At 37.3% G+C, this 17,726-nt stretch overlaps 1 protein-coding gene across 3 annotated transcripts in view; it reads right to left on the bottom strand.

The window, feature by feature from the left end:
* LOC129282444 (inositol 1,4,5-triphosphate receptor associated 1-like) overlaps positions 1-14,212 on the bottom strand; it is a 45,773-nt gene extending 31,561 nt beyond the window's left edge. For 2 of the 3 annotated variants that reach the window (XM_064113832.1, XM_064113833.1), the window contains exons 1-9: positions 14,021-14,212; positions 9,660-9,813; positions 8,198-9,206; positions 7,302-7,385; positions 3,457-3,542; positions 2,957-3,121; positions 1,917-2,020; positions 1,267-1,413; positions 423-709 (exon numbers count right to left, since the gene is read on the bottom strand). In XM_064113832.1, coding sequence (XP_063969902.1) covers positions 423-709; positions 1,267-1,413; positions 1,917-2,020; positions 2,957-3,121; positions 3,457-3,542; positions 7,302-7,378 — 866 coding nt within the window. In that variant the 5' untranslated portion in view covers positions 7,379-7,385; positions 8,198-9,206; positions 9,660-9,813; positions 14,021-14,212. The remainder of the gene's footprint in view (positions 1-422; positions 710-1,266; positions 1,414-1,916; positions 2,021-2,956; positions 3,122-3,456; positions 3,543-7,301; positions 7,386-8,197; positions 9,207-9,659; positions 9,814-14,020) is intronic. The other variant, XM_064113830.1, reaches the window with a different exon arrangement.
* Positions 14,213-17,726: the final 3,514 nt, after the last annotated feature.

Here is a 17,726-nt window from a genome sequence, read left to right as displayed (position 1 = left end):
ACAACAGCTTCATTCAGCGATTGATCGCTGACCTTTGTGTTATGGGGCCCATACATGTATGTTCGATTGCATTGATCATTAGTAAAATCAGTCGAACAAATCATGTGCATGATCGATCACTAAGCTTGGTGATATTGGCTCCTGGGGTGCATTTCATAATTACACCATTCTAGTAGTTACCATGATAACAGGCCTCCACCGCAAATCAATGTTACTAACATGGTACTTCCCATAGAAGGTAAGTTCTAATACTCAGCCGTCTTTTTCAGAGAAGGTTTGAGTGCTCATTCATCATTACGTCAAAAAAGCTTCATGTAGATCTTGTCACATTGTCGATAAAGGCTGAAGTGGACAGCCAAATATGTCAAGGTAAATTTGCCAGAACAAAAGTTAAATCAATGAAAACCTGGAGAATCACTTACTCTCCTTCCCCCTTCTTCAAACCAAGAGCCTTGAGCAGCGTCTCCGACAGGATGGAGCTCTTTCTCTGCTTCGGCTCCCCCTCTCCTCCTTCCCACTTGACCTCCCCTTCCTCTTTAATGGAACATTCCAGCGGTACCTCCACCTTACACGTGTCTGTGGATTCTGTGACCGTCTCCAGGGATTCCAGGGTGCCGTTCGGTAGGAGGCAGGTGTCTTCTGAGCCTTCCTCGGAAAGCTCCGGCATCGGGGCGTGGAGCTTGAAGACGGGCCGCTTGGTTTTCTTTTCCTGTAAAATCAAACAGCAATTGATTTCAATTTTTTTAACAAACAAGAGAAAAGAATACTTTATATTTTTTTAAGTTTCTCTGGATGACAACTCTATAAAAACATACATACAATGATAGTATATTACGTTTTGTGCCTACCACCATTTGCATTATCTTTTCACCAAGGTTTGGTTCATGGTTAAATAATTGTTACCGATTGAGAAAAAGAATAAAATGCAGTTAGTATTTTCCTTATAAAAGGCAATGACTTCAACAGTTTTAATCTAATAAGATGCCATAGAGATGTCATTATTTTCTCAAGTGAATCCGGGGATAACATAGAGCTACAATACCTGGACTTCTAGTTTGTTACTCTTCTATTTCTATCCTACTTTGTCAAATACAAATCACACACAAAGGCAATGACTTCAACAGTTTTAATCTAATAAGATGCCATACAGATGTCATTACTTTCTCAAGTGAATCCGGGGATAACATAGAGCTACAATACCTAGACTTCTAGTTTGTTACTCTTCTATTTCTACCGTACTTTGTCAAATACAAATCACACACAAACCTGTCTTATTTTGGAGCTAGATAAAGCCGATTTAGGAGTTGAATCTGTTTTGATGGGTCCTATAGCTTTCATTAAATCAGCCTTGACGTCAAAGTCATCGGAATCTTTCCTGCTCTTTGCTTTCTCCTCCTCAGGATCAGAGTCACCCTACAAGAAAAAAAAATAGAACAAAATCATCCTACAGAAAAAAAACAGAACAACTGGAACGCCTCTTGCAGTCTCGCCTGCATTGTGCGATTCAATAAAGCAGCAGTGCTGACTTGGAAAACAACTAAGATGAAATAATCTTTCACCCCGAAAACCCCAATTATTTGTAAACCTTGAATGAGCCATGACCTCGCCTAGTGACCTAAAATCTCATTCATCTATTTGCTGATACTTATATTTGCTTATAATTATATGTAACTTATAAACGATAGGGATTTATACTTGTAATATTATCTTGACAATTCAAAATCAGACCTTGGTTACGAAAGTTTTAATGTTAATACCAGAATGTAAAGCTAATTGACCCTGAATGACCATTGATCTTGATCATGCGGAGGGAAAAGTATTTGGGTGTAGTGGTGTTGTGGTCCACTTGAGCCTCTAGAAACAACTATGCCTTTCATAGAAGTCCTTACATACATTATCACAGACCAATGACTCACCTCAGCTCCTACTCTTTCTTCCTGGGTGATTAGACTAGGACTCATATCATCTTTGAGGGGCTCTGGAGACGAATCAGGACTGGTATCGTCCGATACTACATCATCTAATGAGGAAGAAAAAAGAAAAGTTTGTCATTAGAGATCCCATTTATTTCAAAAAGTATGCAATACATATATAGCCTCAATAGCCCTTTTACCATTATACCTGGAAACAATTTTTTTTTCATCTTTCGTTAAGCAAACATGAGCTGAGGAAGTTGATCCATAAGACAGATTTCAAGGTATTGTCAGAATGATAATCAGACAGACTGCAAAACAATGCTGGAGATGACAACATTCTTTGGGAGCCAGGCTGGAGGCATGAACAGATAATAAGGTGAAACAACATTTGCTCCTGCGACAATTGCTCTGGGCTTTATTTTGTCTAAGATGCAGGGTTAGGGTTAGGGTTGCAATAGGATTTCATGTTAGGTTTAGGGTAGGGTATGGTATTAAATCCAGGGTTGAAGTTGGTCATTCAATTAGCCCAGCAATTGCCGCCGGAGCACATGTCAAAGATCCTTATGAACACGATGTAAGAAAATATCAGGGCCCAACAAAACACAAAGCTATGAGACTGTAGGTTTAATCTTTACAATTGATTCTTTTGTAACTTCTGAAGGTTTCTATGGCAAAGAAGAATAGTGTAGTAGGTTTCATGGTACACCATGTATCTTTCTTGGGCAGGTGTTGGTCCTGAAAAGGACCACCCAATCTCAATCTCCGGGTGGTCCTTTTCAGGACCAACACTTGCCCAAGAAAGATACATGGATACCGTGAAACCTACTACACTATTTGATTCCTTTCAACTGAATGCACAATCTGTCACATGATAAATAGTACATCTTAGACTAAATAAAAGCTAAAAGCAATCGTTGTTATGGCAAAATAATATATTGTGTCACTTTCTTATTCGCAATCAATCACATAATAAATGGTACGATCAATCACTATCAAAACTCTGTGCTGAATGTCATGGAATCTATGAACAATGGCCCAACCTCCTTTCTTTGCGGGTGAAAACCGCCTCCCCCTCCGGTTGTCAAACTTCTCTGAGACTTTCCTTGACTCGGAGAGGAGCTTCTCGTTGAGGGCGTGGTCCGATGGAGAGATGGATGATACATCGATGTCTGCCGTCGTCAGGTCTACCATCTCACCATTACTTGCTGTAAAGGAAACAAAAATAAAACAATGAACATACATGTAGTAATAAAAATCATCATCACAATTAAAGTGAAAATGAAAATATCGATAATGATAATAACACTACTACTACTACTACTAATAATAATAATAATTAAAGTAATGATGATAAGAATAATTTTTTGTCACTTCTACTCATTTGCTCACCCCTAGCGACACAGACATCTTCAAAACCTGGTTTAGACCTTTTCCAAATCATGATAAAGATGGACACTTCTGGAATGTCATGGGTTTTTAAATCAACAAAGAATAAGTTCGGAGAGTATACTACATCTGTGTAGACCAAGTGGTAATTTACCTTGAATAACTCCTGAGTATTTCCTTTCTCTTTCCAATGATCTTCTTTGTCTCATGGTTGATTTCTCTGGGTTTAACAAAGTTTCCCTACAGGCAGACAAAAACAAGGAAGAGACATTCAAATCAACATTAATTTAGATTCAGATGTTTTCATTTCATAGTCAAGTGTTTAGGACAACGGATCAGTGCCCACCTATTGTTCCCGCGTTCGTGCGTACGGTCCTTGGGATTGGTATAAATAGACTACGTTATCAGATAATTTTCGTCACTTGATAAAGAGTTGCAGCGGCACTCGAAAGCTCGTGAACTTGTAAGCTAGTGAACACTTTTTGCGAGAGTGATCACGAATTTCCTTGTTGACCATAGTAGATTGCGAGACAAATGAATACCCTCTAGCGATTATTTCAGTCTGCGATAATGAACCTACATGTATTTAGTAATATTTTTTTTGTTTGTCAGTTGGGAAAGTTATTATCTTCAGAAATTACCCTCAGAATTTTTTTTTATCAACTCAATCATGTATATTCACATGTATCTTTTATACATATACAAATCTTGCTGACACCAGATTCTTGGAAAAGTAATACAAAAATCTCAGTAATAAAACATCTTTATCATACATATGATAAAACATCACTATGGCGTATTATACAGATTTGTACATGCCTTGAATCGATTACATGTAGCACACTACTTTTCAAGAAAATGAAGTTAATAATAAATAGCTTTGAAAAAAAAATCTAAGGATATAATCAGTGGAGCTTAAAAGTTAGCGAACCCCACCAGAAAATTAACATATTCAAAGTGTTCAAGTTCTGACATGTTTTATGTAGATATTCAATTATGAAGTCAGGTGATAAAATATTACATTCAATAAAGTTTGTTTCTTAGGGCTCGCCAAACATTGTAGTGATGTTGTCTACATGCAACACTTCACATTTTGTGGTGGGGTTCACTATAAACTTATATTACATTATATACAGTGAAAGAACATTTACAGACTCTAATAAACAATTGACAAATATAAATAAAACACATACCTTTGATATCAACATGTACAGATTTAACCCACTCTCCACACCAATACAACACTGTATCAAACTACATGTACACACGCAGATACATGTATATTTGTATCAAATACCAGCAAAAATACCATTCATTGTTGATGTGCCTTGGACTGTGAAAACTATTGTCAAAAATCCCTTTTTTTTCTCAAACGGTGGAAACCCCAAGGAGAAAACACTGATTTGACTACATTCCAGAAATCTGACCAACAAGTTATATATAAATTGTTTATTTCTAATGAATCATCTTTTGTCTGGTTTGAATTCAATAGGATCAAAATCGAGTTTCACGGAACTTGTTGATACTGTGTATTTCTAAAGCAAGGAAACTTTCAGGTTCACCAACAAGACTACAGTAAATGTATGTGGATTTTTGTGAAATGTCAAGTGCTTTGGAGTGTACTTCAGTGCTCTCAGTTTTGCCAATGGCTATATATTTTCTTCCTTCACAAAGCGACATGTACATGCACAGGGAAAGACACAAACTTTGTGCCAATGATAGTTCTGGGGCCGTTGCAAAAGGAATTGCGATCAAACAAAGAGCTCTACAAAAGTCAAACGCAACTTGTTTTTTAACCAATGAAATGCACGTATTGGGGATTTGCACTTGTTCTTTTATTTTATATGCGTTTAAACGCTTCATTTTCTTCAATGGGCTGTTGATCGCCTTCAAAATCAAAACATACTTATTTTTGCCACTAACAGTGGATGGCAAAATAAGGATCTACGAGTGTGAATTCCTCTCTCTAACCATGGACACCTCCCCCCTCCCCAACCTGAGAAAGAGAGAGAGAAAGAGAGGGAGAGAGAGAGAGCGCTGTAGCTTCAATGGACAATCAAAGAATTCTTGGATAACAATGCGTTTTATCAAGTACACAGCAATTGACCCCAATCTCAATTCTATAGAGGTGTGAAATAATTCCATTCTAGCAAAGAATAAAGAAGACCGAAACAGTCCTTGTCGCCAGCATCAAATCTGGTTCAGGTCACTTAAAAGCCTAGTTATTTCTTGGGAAAATGGGAATGATTTGGTCTAAACAGTCTTTGGAATAATAAACACAAACATTTCTTTTTTTCTACATTTATAATAAAATAATAGTATATATTTACCGGTATATAGCGCAATAATTATTTCTATATGAGCTGAAACAATAAAGTAGCTCCCCAGATGCTGGTACAAACTACTAGTATAAATTGGTTTTCAATTTTAGTTTGAAATTATGTATTTAACTTCATTATTAATCACAGTATAACTGTTTTTAATAGCACGTACATGTCCTGAAAACAAACAGTAGCATCGACTTTGGAGAGATTTACCAACACTCTAAACGGAGGCCTTAATATTGCACCCATTTTTAAAAATACATCAAAATTCTTTGGAAAATCACGAGTGGAATAGATTACATGTACATCAGATCTTCCCATAAATATAAATCTACATATAATTGGAATGCTCCCCCAGGAGTGGAGAAAGTGCATACATTGTGTGCAGGCAAGCCAGTGTAATTGTACTGTATATCTATAAAATGCTCAGGTATCAGTCCGCTATGTGTTACGCTTTATATAAAAGCGGAATATCAATATTATTCAAGGTAGATGAGATGCCTTTGAAACAAAAAAAATATATACATGTATAAAAATAAAATGACCATCTGTACTATTTAAAAGATGATGTTGATAAACTTGGCCTAAAATGGTCGAATACTGAATTCTGAAATTCACATATATTTTGTACAGGGAGTGTCCAGTTCTGGTAGCACTAAGGTTAAGAAGGAAATCATATAAAATCAGCTGCTTATCAAATACAAATTTACTTGTCAGGTGTTATACTGTCATTATTCTCACTTTTCAATGGCAAGGCTGAATACAACTTCTAATAATATTGTCAAGGTTTTTCTCACAATTCAAAATCTGCTCTAATCCACCTTTAACCACAATCCAAATATCAGCAATTATGTATATTATCCTCACAATTGGTATCCAGCTTTAGAAGGAAAATAGTTATCTGGGGCCCCGTAACACAAATCGTAGAATTGACTACAATGTGCAATCAATCGTGATAATCAAGCGTACGATTAATCGCTAACCTTTGTGTTACGGGACCCAGATATTTATTTAATCTGGTGTGAATTTCAAAGGCAATCCAATCAAATCCTTTATTTCTGTGTATTTTTATTCAATTATTTCATTCAAGAACGTAACAAAATGCAAAGTCTATCCCAAATTCAAGTTAATAAGACCCATATGATACCCTATTAATCTGCTTTTGATGTCACGTTAATAAATACCATAGAGGTACCCTGTTCAAATGCTCAAATTGGCAACAATTTTTTAATTTTCCATTCATTTTGGTACTTCTTAACAAATTAAATATGTATATATCATGAGTCCAATAATGACAAGGTTTTCAACCCCCCAAAAAGTTGCCAATTTGCATCTTCTTTTTTTCATCACATTGCAAATTTAGAGAGATTAATTTTTGGTTTATTGACTTTTTTTGCTTGTCTTTTTTCCACTTTGCTTCACATCAATTGTTGTCAGGGTGAACTCGGCCTCGGGGCAAAAAACAGAAATTCAAGAAATAAGTGGTCTAGGGGATGTTTAGAAAGTTGTCTGCAAGAATTCAGGGGAGGATTTCATGAAACAAATAATCCGTGATTTTCAATGACTATTTTTGCTCTCAACCAATCAGATGCAAGGATTTTGGTTGGTTATAACAATAGTTTATTGAATATTTGTTTCATGAAACAGTCCCCAGTCAATAGGTTGGAATACTCACTTGTGTCCAGTTGGTTGGAGTCTTGCAATGTCTTTATTAGAATTCTCATCTAGACATACCGGGGCAGTCTCTTCCATCTTATCTCTATAAAGATTAATGAGGAGAGAGAACAATTATGTTTGGTGAAACTCGACCGAGCCTAGTAAACCTGCTGACTTTTAATCTTTACATTCAAATTTGACTCCCCACAGCCAACATCCCCCCCAAAGAGATACATGTCAATCAAACCCTATTTTCATCATTTTTAAATTTCATTTTCTTATTTCTTGACAAAGTTATTAATAAAAACTGGTGTATGAAATAGCAGAACATCATCCACATTGCGAGCATTGGACAATTGTTTTTAAACCATGTACATAACATGTATTATAATAATAATATAGGATTTGTATAGCACATGTTTCCACCTTGCTAGGTGCTCAAGGCGCTCCTATATTACCCCGGCTAAGCTAGTCTACCGATTCTGGTGCGCACAGCCTTTTTGAGGAATTACTTCCTGCTGGTACCCATTTACCTCACCTAGGTCGAGTGCAGCAGTGTGGATAAATTTCTTGCTGAAGGAAAACATGCCATGGCTAGGATTCAAAATCACTACCCCCTGTTTGAAAGGCGAGAGTCAGAACCACTAGACCACGATGCGCCCACCAATCTACCAATCTGGTATATCTACCAATGCTCAATTTAGTAATCCTCCATCTCCAATTTACAGGTATAATGCACATACATGGCTCTCAATTATATGTAAGGCATCCCTGCTACAAGAAAAACTACATACATTTAGGAGCTATCATATCATACCTCAAACAACAAACAAAGCCAACTATCTGACCCATAACTTTCTTTAACCTGTGTTAGGCAAAGATACTTCTTTTTCTCTAAATAAGAATAAACCCTACCTGCTTGCAATGATGGGTTTGAAGCTCAGTGTCTCAACAGGTTTGGTTGGTTCTCCTTCTTGTTTGCCAAAGATGAGAGGAGAAGACCTTGCGCTGACAAACAAGGGTGAATCCGAGCTGAAGTCTGAATCCCAATCTTCACAGATAAGGTGTGGAGGCAAGGTAGAGGGCGCCAGATAGGTGGTGGATGATACAGAGGACGAAGAACTTGAGGATGTCTTGATTGGGGCCGGCTGAACGTTGGAAGGCACAGGAATGGTGAGGTCAAAAGTGAAAGAAGATTCTGAGGTAGCAGGATTAGGGTTTGGCAAGGTTTGCGTTGCAATGGTTGTCGCTTCTACCGAGTCCTCTCTGGAAAGACAGTCTGTTTGTGTGGTTGCATTCTCCTTGGGGGACACACACGCTAGGTTCTGGTCAACCTCATGGTCTATATGTACATCATCACACCTCTCTTGGACATTGTCCGTTTGCGATTGAGCTTCTGTCAGCACAACGCTAGCCGACACTGCTTGGTTGCATGTGCTTGGTCCTTGACAGGAAGCACTTCTTGTGACCCTTGACCTATCAGTTAACAACCAATCAACATCGTCTTCAGTCTGTGTGCTTGCTAGTTTGCGAATACGAACCTCTCTGTCCGTCTGGATGCAGGCATGGCATGAAGTCTTCTGACCATGAAACCTTGATGATTCCTGTTCTTCAACCGCTTCGGTTTGCGTGCCACAATCCTGGAGCTGTAGCCTCAATGCTTCATTCTTGAACAACTCGTCCAGATTCTCTGAGAGATTGGTCGTGCTGGTGGCTTCCCCTGACAGAAGGCTTATAGGATCAAAGGCACCAAAGAGCTTAGGGTAGAGGATTTCAGTTGAAGAGAAGACCTGGTGTGGAGAAGGGTTGAGGTGATATCCGCAGCGAGGACAAAGTGGCAGGAGGGCACTTGATCTGGAAAGGAAGGTAGCTCTGTCTGGACTAGGATGGAATGGCTGAGGGAAGACATCTAATGCCAAGGCATCTGAAATATGGGAAAAGAAAAGAAAATGTCCTAACAAGGCACATCATCCTTAAAGTTCAGAAAACGGGTATGACTGAGAGAAGAGGTTTGCAAAGGAGAAGCAGTGGGTCCAATGGTTGCAATGGCTGCTTTGCCATGAGCAGAGCTGCAAAAACAGTGCAAATTCCAATCATGATTGAAAGGGACTTGACTATTTCTGATCAATTAAGCCCGAACTAGCGACTACTCAAGACTGAAACCAACAAAGGGTGAAATAGGATATGACTGGGCCACGGAAAGAACAACTAATGCTTAGAAGGGACAGGGCTATGTCCAATACTGGCTTCTGTCCTACAATGTATATCCAGTCTCTAGTAAAGACTTGATCAAATAGTCAAAGACTTGGCCATTTCAGATTAACGAAGTCTGAACTATGAACTACACAAGAGTGGAAAGGGAAGATCAAATGCTTACCTACAAAGGTTGAGATAGGGTACGGTTGAGGGAAAAACTGATGCTTAGAAGGGACAGGGCTACGCCCAATACTTGCTTCTGTCCTGTATCCAGATTCTAGCAAAGGCTCGATGGACTCATTGTCAGGGACATCCTCATCTGATGAGAGCTCATCCTGTGTCAAAGAAAGGTAATGTGTGAATGCAACTACGTCAGTGAGAAAGATATAGTCAATTAAAAAAAGGACCTGATTCCTTCACACTAATGCGAGTTGTAATTTTCTACACTTTGTAAGACTCTGTTTCCAAGACTTTATATATGGAAGCTCATCTTGTGTCGAGGAAAGGAATGATTACGATTTTGTTGAACTTTGGTTCACAACACAAAAAACAGAAAATAACGAAGAGTTACCTCGAAATTTTCGGCTGCTAACTGCAACCTTCGTCAGCGATGTGACCCGATTTGACCTTAGTGTACTTCCGTACGTTAAAGGATTATCGGAAGCCCTTCGTAGGAATTTCAGTCAATTTGGCATTAGGGTGTGCTACAAACCAACAAGGACCCTTAAACAGTACTTGGTTGCGCCGAAAGATAAGACAGAGAAGAAGGATATCACTGGTCCTATTTATTTGATTCCTTGTCAAGGACAGACGACTAAGGGTTTATGTCAGGAATCTTATAAAGGAGAAACAGAACGTTCCCTAAGGACAAGATTCCTTGAACATCGACGCCCAAGCTCCACTTCCTCCGAGGTATCTCAGCACATCCACATCGAATCCCCTGGCCATCGTGTTGACATCAACAAGGTACAAGTGCTGGACAGGGAGCTGCGGTACTTCGAGAGAGGTGTGAAAGAGGCCATCTACATCCGGGCGTTCAGACCTTCTCTCAACAGAGACGGGGGGCGAAAATTTCGAGGTAACTCTTCGTTATTTTCTGCTTTTTGTGTTGTGAACCAAAGTTCAACAAAATCGTTATCTTTTACCAACACAGATGAACTTTCATGATCGAAAGGAATGATTGTGTAAACTCATCCATGTCAGTGAAAAGGATATAGTAAATTCAGAGAGGACCCGATTCTTTCACACTATCGGTATCAGGTATGGTTGAAAGGGATTCATCAACACAATACCCGCAGTCTATTTGATTATCATTTACCACGAGTATGTACATGTACCACAGTTTCTCATAACTCAATTTATTTTCAAGGACCTATTTTTCGGAATAATTTACTGCATTCTAATAAAACATGCCGAACCCTCAATTCTTTCAAACGTTATTACAAATTACATCTTTTAAGTTTGTATTCTTAATTTGCTTGTATAACTACATGTATGCTATATATTTTGAATGTATGTGTTAATATATGTTTTCATTTATGTTATCTTTTTTTTAAATATTTATTGATTTTGTCTTATAGTTGTTGGGTCAACGCTCAATAAGGCTATCTGCTCTTTTTTGTTGGCCCCTCATTCTCATAAATATGTTTTTTGTATGTTGTCACAATGTTTTACTTATGTACCTTATGTATGTTTTTCATGTTTTTATTGAGAGTGTAAATAAATTGAATTGAATTGAATGGTAATTCTCTGTATCCAGGACTTAACATTACTTGATGGTAGCTCATCCTGTGTCAAAGAAATGAATAATTGTGTGAACTCAACTCTGTCAGTGGGAAAGACGGAGAAATTCATAGAGGAACTGATTCCTTCACACTATCACATGAACAGTGTTCAGTACATTCAAGGATTGAATCTCAAGTGAGCAAAATGAACAAAATTTGCTGTTTTGTAGTCGTTTTTCAGAAGGGCTACAGAACAGATCTACAAAGTGGCAAGTTGTTCACTGTGCCAGTTAATTACAGATTTCTTCACGTGGGTTAATTGCGTGCAGCATAATGCAAGAGAATTTCTCGCACTCGTAAGGAAACAAGTGCTTTGGTGTTGTGGATCAGACGACAGGTCCCTGGACTTTGAACCACAAGGCCAGGGGTTCAAAACTTCAAACTCAACGGCAGCACTTACGTCTTTTGGGAAGATGTCTGTGTTAATGGGCACATGCATGCACCTACATGTATGTGGGCGCTAGTCACATTTGTGATTCTTTTATGACCATGGTAATACTGAAGTAGCCCCACAGAAAGAGTTTCTTTTGCGACAGCCACTCAAAATTTATTGATATTAATTGACTAACCCTAAACCCAACCTTAACCCCAAATTTGCCCTTGAAACCCTGGTTCAATATGAAAATGTGTGCATTTTTCTGTATGATATATATGTATTTTAATACTTTTTTTTCACAATCATACACTTGCCAAAAACTTCCAAACCAACTTAATATACTATATTACTAGTTTATACAACATTCTCACTCATGTTTTTTTTTCAATTTACATGTAGATGGCTGTCACAAGAGAAATTCTTCCAAGCTCCACAAGTTGGAGCACATGCTGGATATAAACACTATGCAAGGCAGGGTTGTTGATTTTTTTGATTTTTTTTTAAAAATCAAAAAAATCGGATTTTTTTTTTAATTTAAATCGGATTTTTATGATTTAAATCAGATTTTTTTGATTTTTTTCCAACGAAAAATAATGGTCACACTTAACAAGTTTTAAACTATATTTAAACTGTTTTACACCAATAATAGTGGTCAAGTAGTCTTTTGAACATAATGTATTGTACTATTTGACACAATAATCCACTTATATACAGGTAATTTTTTTTATTTTTTTATTTATTTATTTGCATTATAGAGAGGGACATTTTATGGAAGCCCAAGTAATGTTACATGTATGAATTATGTATACATTTAAACTCTTGAAATTTTTATATCAGTCAGTTCAAAACATCCGAAGTGTTACTCCAATGCATGAAGTACTCAAAGAACTTGAGAATTTCCAACAAAATTGACATTATTAAAGGCCTGTTAGGGTTCCTATACTGCCCTTGGGAATTCTAGCTGGGAATATTTCCTAGAATTATCACATGGGGGATTTTAGCTAGGAATATTTCCTAGAACTATCACATGGGGGACTTCCCAACTAACAGCTGGTAATAGCTAATAAACAAAGGGTTTTGCAGCTTTTGTGATGCATGAATAAGCATCATGTCTGGAAGAAAATCAGACCCCATTTGGTACTTTTTTGAGAAACTGCCATCAAAATCCGCAACTGGATGCAGAGCAAAGTGCAAACTATGTGGTTTTGAGTTGATGGGGATTGTGAAGCGGATGAAAACACACCATGAAAAGTGCAACAATGATCGACCGGATGTTGCCCAAGATGACCATCAGCATCTTCAGCATACACAAGGTAAATTCTTTCTCTTGGTAAGAAAATACACAATAACACAAGCATGCAAATATACATGTAATTCTTACCAAATGTACACATATGCCTTCAACTTAAGTAATTGAAAGAATGGGTATTAATAGTAACAAGAAGGAGGTACATACAAGTAGTTCAGCTGTTTTGTAAAAGTATCCAAGTTGTGGACTTTGAGCACCTTTGTAGATTTTATATATTATTTTATTGAAGATTTAACAGTTTGGTGTACATACAGAGAGTTATTTATCATTACTTTGTTAGAAACTTGTTGTTTTCATCAGTTTTGCTTGTTTTACAATTTGAAAATAAAACAATGGTGTTAAATCAGACTCCATGAGGGTGTATCATTCTTTTAAAGTATCTCTAAAGCATGTGGAACAGAAATGAAAATGATTACATTGAAAGGATCTGTTAAAAAGAAGAGAAAATAGAGAAAACTAATTTTTTCATAAAAGTTGATTTAAATCAGTGATTTTTTTGAAAAAAATCAAGTGATTTAAATCGACATGATTTATAAAATCAAACAACCCTGATGCAAGGGGACATTGCTATTGAAGTATTTAGTATTTAATATTATCATCATAATCATTTGGACCTCCAGTCCTCTGATTATTCAGGATTCAACATAACTGGTGCAACTCCAGGCTATATAACCACTTATTTGGACATTCCTGTAGTTCAAAAGTATTATTTATTTTTCTTTCTACCTTCATGTAATAGGCTACCAATGTAGTGTTTAACATGCACAAAGTTTTGATACTACTCAGACCTTGTTAGCATCAATTCTTTCTGTGATTGTCTGCTTTCATAATTGCCTGAAAAGTACAAAAACATTAACTTCAAGAAGTTTTACCAGAGCAGATTAATGGCAAAACCTATCCAACAGAACAGACTGACACATATCCCACACAATCGGTGCACTAGGTTTCACTGTACATTGAGCTTTATTGCAGCTTTTGGTATTAAGCAAGCAAGCATGAATACAACCCACAAGCCAATATCCACAAGTGTTTGTCACTCTCTAGAAAGTATATAAAAGTTGAAAAAGTGTTACCTGTGAAGTTTTCTCAAGCTTTACAGTTCTCCAAACAAACTCCTACTGTACATATACATCATTATGGCCAATAGTTCAAATATATCCCATGCGATAATCAAAAATATATTCCATGCATGCACTAGTCCAAAATATATCCCCCAACACTGAGCTATTGGTATGTGTACATGTATATCCCATGCATGCACCGGTGAAATCTATTCACCCCTGAAGGACAATAGAAACCACCCCATACCAGCCCGCTATTGTCATTTCTCAGAAGTTGTCCGACCTTTTGTTAAAGAAGTCACAATCACAGACTGGAAAATACTTTATGTTTGGGTATTATGGGTAGTGCCTCCAGCATTATAGTGTAGGGAGGTGGGGGATAAAGGTCAAAACCAAGTGCACTCGTTTTAGTTGTTGCTGTTGTTGTTGCAAATGGTGTTATTTATAATAACATTAACCCTTTGCGTGCGGGCCCGCGAAACCGAATACCTCTCCCTGCGGCGGAGCCGTTTTTGTACATTGCTGGTATTTGGATCTGTGGCGGTGTTTTCCTAATCTATTGCTAATTGCGCCAAACAGAAGTATTTTCAGGATTTTTAGTAAATGTAAAGATGAAAGATCAGACATTTTTCTTTCTAGAATTAAAGGTCTCGCTTCTCAAATCAACAGAATAGTTAAGAAATTTACGAGGAAAAAGTCGTGTTATTTTGTCAAATCTTCGCTTTTTCCCAAGTCAATAGGCACTGTGTACAAACATGCGTAAGGGCAATCAGCACGCGCGGACAAGTCGGGTTCGATCGATACCGCTTGTTGTCTGCTCTAGTGCTTTTTTCATTGCCTATTGTCACGCTATACTCATGAATGGTCTCGTTAACACCTTGTATTCAGATCATTTGCAAAGTGTATAATTACGACGATAATCCGTTTTGGGTGAAATAACAGCATACCAAATACCTTTATTTTCCAGAATGAATAAAAAAATGGTGAATATATTCCTTTGCAAGTACGATGATGATGCTGCGCAAAGAAAGTCCGAAACTATATTGTGATTTTTGGCTTCTGGGCTTCAAGACGGTGGCCTCAATGTTTCACTAAAAATCGCCCTTGGTTTCTTCTTTTCATAAATTACAGTTTGTAATAAAAAATAATTTTGTTCCTGAAGATTGCATACCAGTGTTCGATTTGTTTTCCTGTTGCAATTTCAAAGAGCGAAGGGGGTAAATGTGACTCAAATCATACCTCCCAACGCTCTCCTCTCCAATCGTTCTACGTTTCATTTTTCTATCTCCCGTTTCCCTCCAAAATAACCATGCTACCGATTACTGTTCGTCACAATGAGAGAAAGTAAATTAATATTATCTATTGAAATTGTAGCATAAACTTTTAGTTCATTGTTAGTTTTAGCGTTTGAACTGATTATGCTTTTGTCGAATTTTCAGTGCAAAAATTTTCACATGGGAGAGAAAGAGAGAATGAGATGAAGAGCTTCCAAAAGCTAACATGAAAAATTCATTCTATAAAATGACGTGAATTACAAATTGAGGTGGGGGACTAGTATTCTATAATTCTTTATAAGTAAATATTTATGCAATAGCAAAAGCGCACATTATGGTTTACATTATACCTTTTTGGTCTATTTCCTCTTTTTTCCCTTCCATCCTCTCTGTCGTTTTATCATTCTCCTATACATGTATCTCGATTTGCATTTTCTATTCTTTTTTTTAAATCTCACTTACATCTTCTTCCATCCCTATGTGTATCATCACCCAGGGGAAAATTGTATTTTTTGTGAAGAAAGCACTGTCATGCTCAAGAAAATGTTCTTGGCATGTCTTAAGCGCCTGCATGTTTTAAATAAGTAAACATTTACTTTTTTTATTGTTACTGTCGTAATATGAAAAGCAGTATTCCTAAGAGCTTTTTGTATCGCTAAATAAGAGAAGCATTTACTAGGTCATCCTGACGAAATACACTAATCTTCCTTCTATTCAGGGCGTTGGCTATTTGTCCCCTGCTCTTTTTTATAAGGAATTTGTTTGAGCGTCCGCCATGACTTTCTTTTGTTCATTTTTAAAAGAGCAGAGGATAAACGGTGTTCTTAATTCCTTTATTTTCTGTTTGTTTCCTTTGAAATAGAAGACAAAAATAAGAGCAATATCGGATGAAAGAACGAGAGAAAGTGGGGGGGGGGGTCAAAAGTTTTCCAGGGGCCCGTTATATATAAAATTTGTTTACAAATTTTCAATAACACTTGAAACCTACTGAAATCATTCTATTTGACTGGCGTATGGTAAATTTGTTTAAATATTATTGCGCATTTTTCAATATAAAATGTGCATGAATGTATTTATAAAACGATACCAATTAAGTATTTCCTCGTTTTCCCTTTCTCTGGTTTCTAACCTGTAACTGAATGTATTATCCACGGCTTTCAGTCCCTTATATCTATCGTCTTTCTACATCCCCTCCCTTCTACACCTTTTTTCTCTGAGTTCTTCTCATTAAAATTATATCTGTATCGTCTTCTTTCTTCCCGATTTGGATTACGAGGTATATACCCGCCCCATCCCCTCAATCCTATCTGATTTTTCTTCTCAGTACCTGTCATTTTTACATTACATCTAACGTCTCCCCCCCCCCCCTCTCTCTCTCTCTCTTCATCGGAAACGGTTCCGAGAGAATGCCTCGTTTTTGCCAACTTGTATTGATCGGAGATGGTTGCATTTGTTGGCCTCTCGTCCTATTGCATCGTGGTCATCATGTCGAAAATTTTGGGGGGTTTTCCCCCTGTTTTCAAATAATGTCCCGAAAAACCTTTTAAAATTACTATTGTAACTGTCATTTCACAATAAATTCTATATCATCTTCCATTTTCTATATTGATAACATGGGTAGATATCTTTCGCAAAAGACAATGATGATCATCATCATCTTCGTATAAAAATACACGACTAAACTATTTTTTGTGAACTTGGGGCTTAGGGTTATGGCAATTAAGACAGAGGCCTCAATCTTTCACTAAAGGTAATTTTCTTTTTTAGATTGTTTCATAAATTATATGTCTCGTTTAATTCGATTTCCCACGCAGATATTATAATAATAATAAAATAATTTTGTTCCTGAAGTTTGCGCATCGGTATTCGATTTGTAATATTCTGAAATTATTTCAAAGAGTTAAACGAATAAAAGTGACTAAAATTGTAAGTCTGAAATCATATCTCCCAACTCTCTTCTTGTCACTTTCTACGTTTCTTTCTTTATCTTACTATCACCTCAAAAAAGCCAAGCAATTACTGAAAGTAACAGAAGGTGGTTTCAGACCGCCTCGAAGTTCGCCAGTTCCAGGTATTCTCTGATCGGGAAATTTACCCCGATCAGAAAATACCAGGTATTTTGGCGGTGTGAAAGCAAACTACGCGTAATATCCCCGAAAGAAAATACCCGATAAATAGTAGGTACTTGGCGAAATTACGAGAACTTTCGCGGGGATTTTTCCAAGGTCGTGGGTATTTTGGCGGTCTGAAAGCAAATTACAGGAACTTTTAGCCCAGCGTGTCGTTGGGTGCGGCGCCGTGCATGGGTTGCTGCTGGGCTAGTGATTTTGAATTTCGCGCCTTGCTGCTTATATCAGACCATACTGCGCATGCTCGTAACTTCAGGAACTTATCCCGAAGGGTATGTTTCAGGGCGGTGTGAATGCAGGAATAATTAATGGGTA

This window comes from Lytechinus pictus, chromosome 19, assembly GCF_037042905.1.
Source record: "Lytechinus pictus isolate F3 Inbred chromosome 19, Lp3.0, whole genome shotgun sequence".
Taxonomy (NCBI): Eukaryota; Metazoa; Echinodermata; class Echinoidea; order Temnopleuroida; family Toxopneustidae; genus Lytechinus; species Lytechinus pictus.
This window is presented reverse-complemented; position numbering and strand designations above follow the sequence as displayed.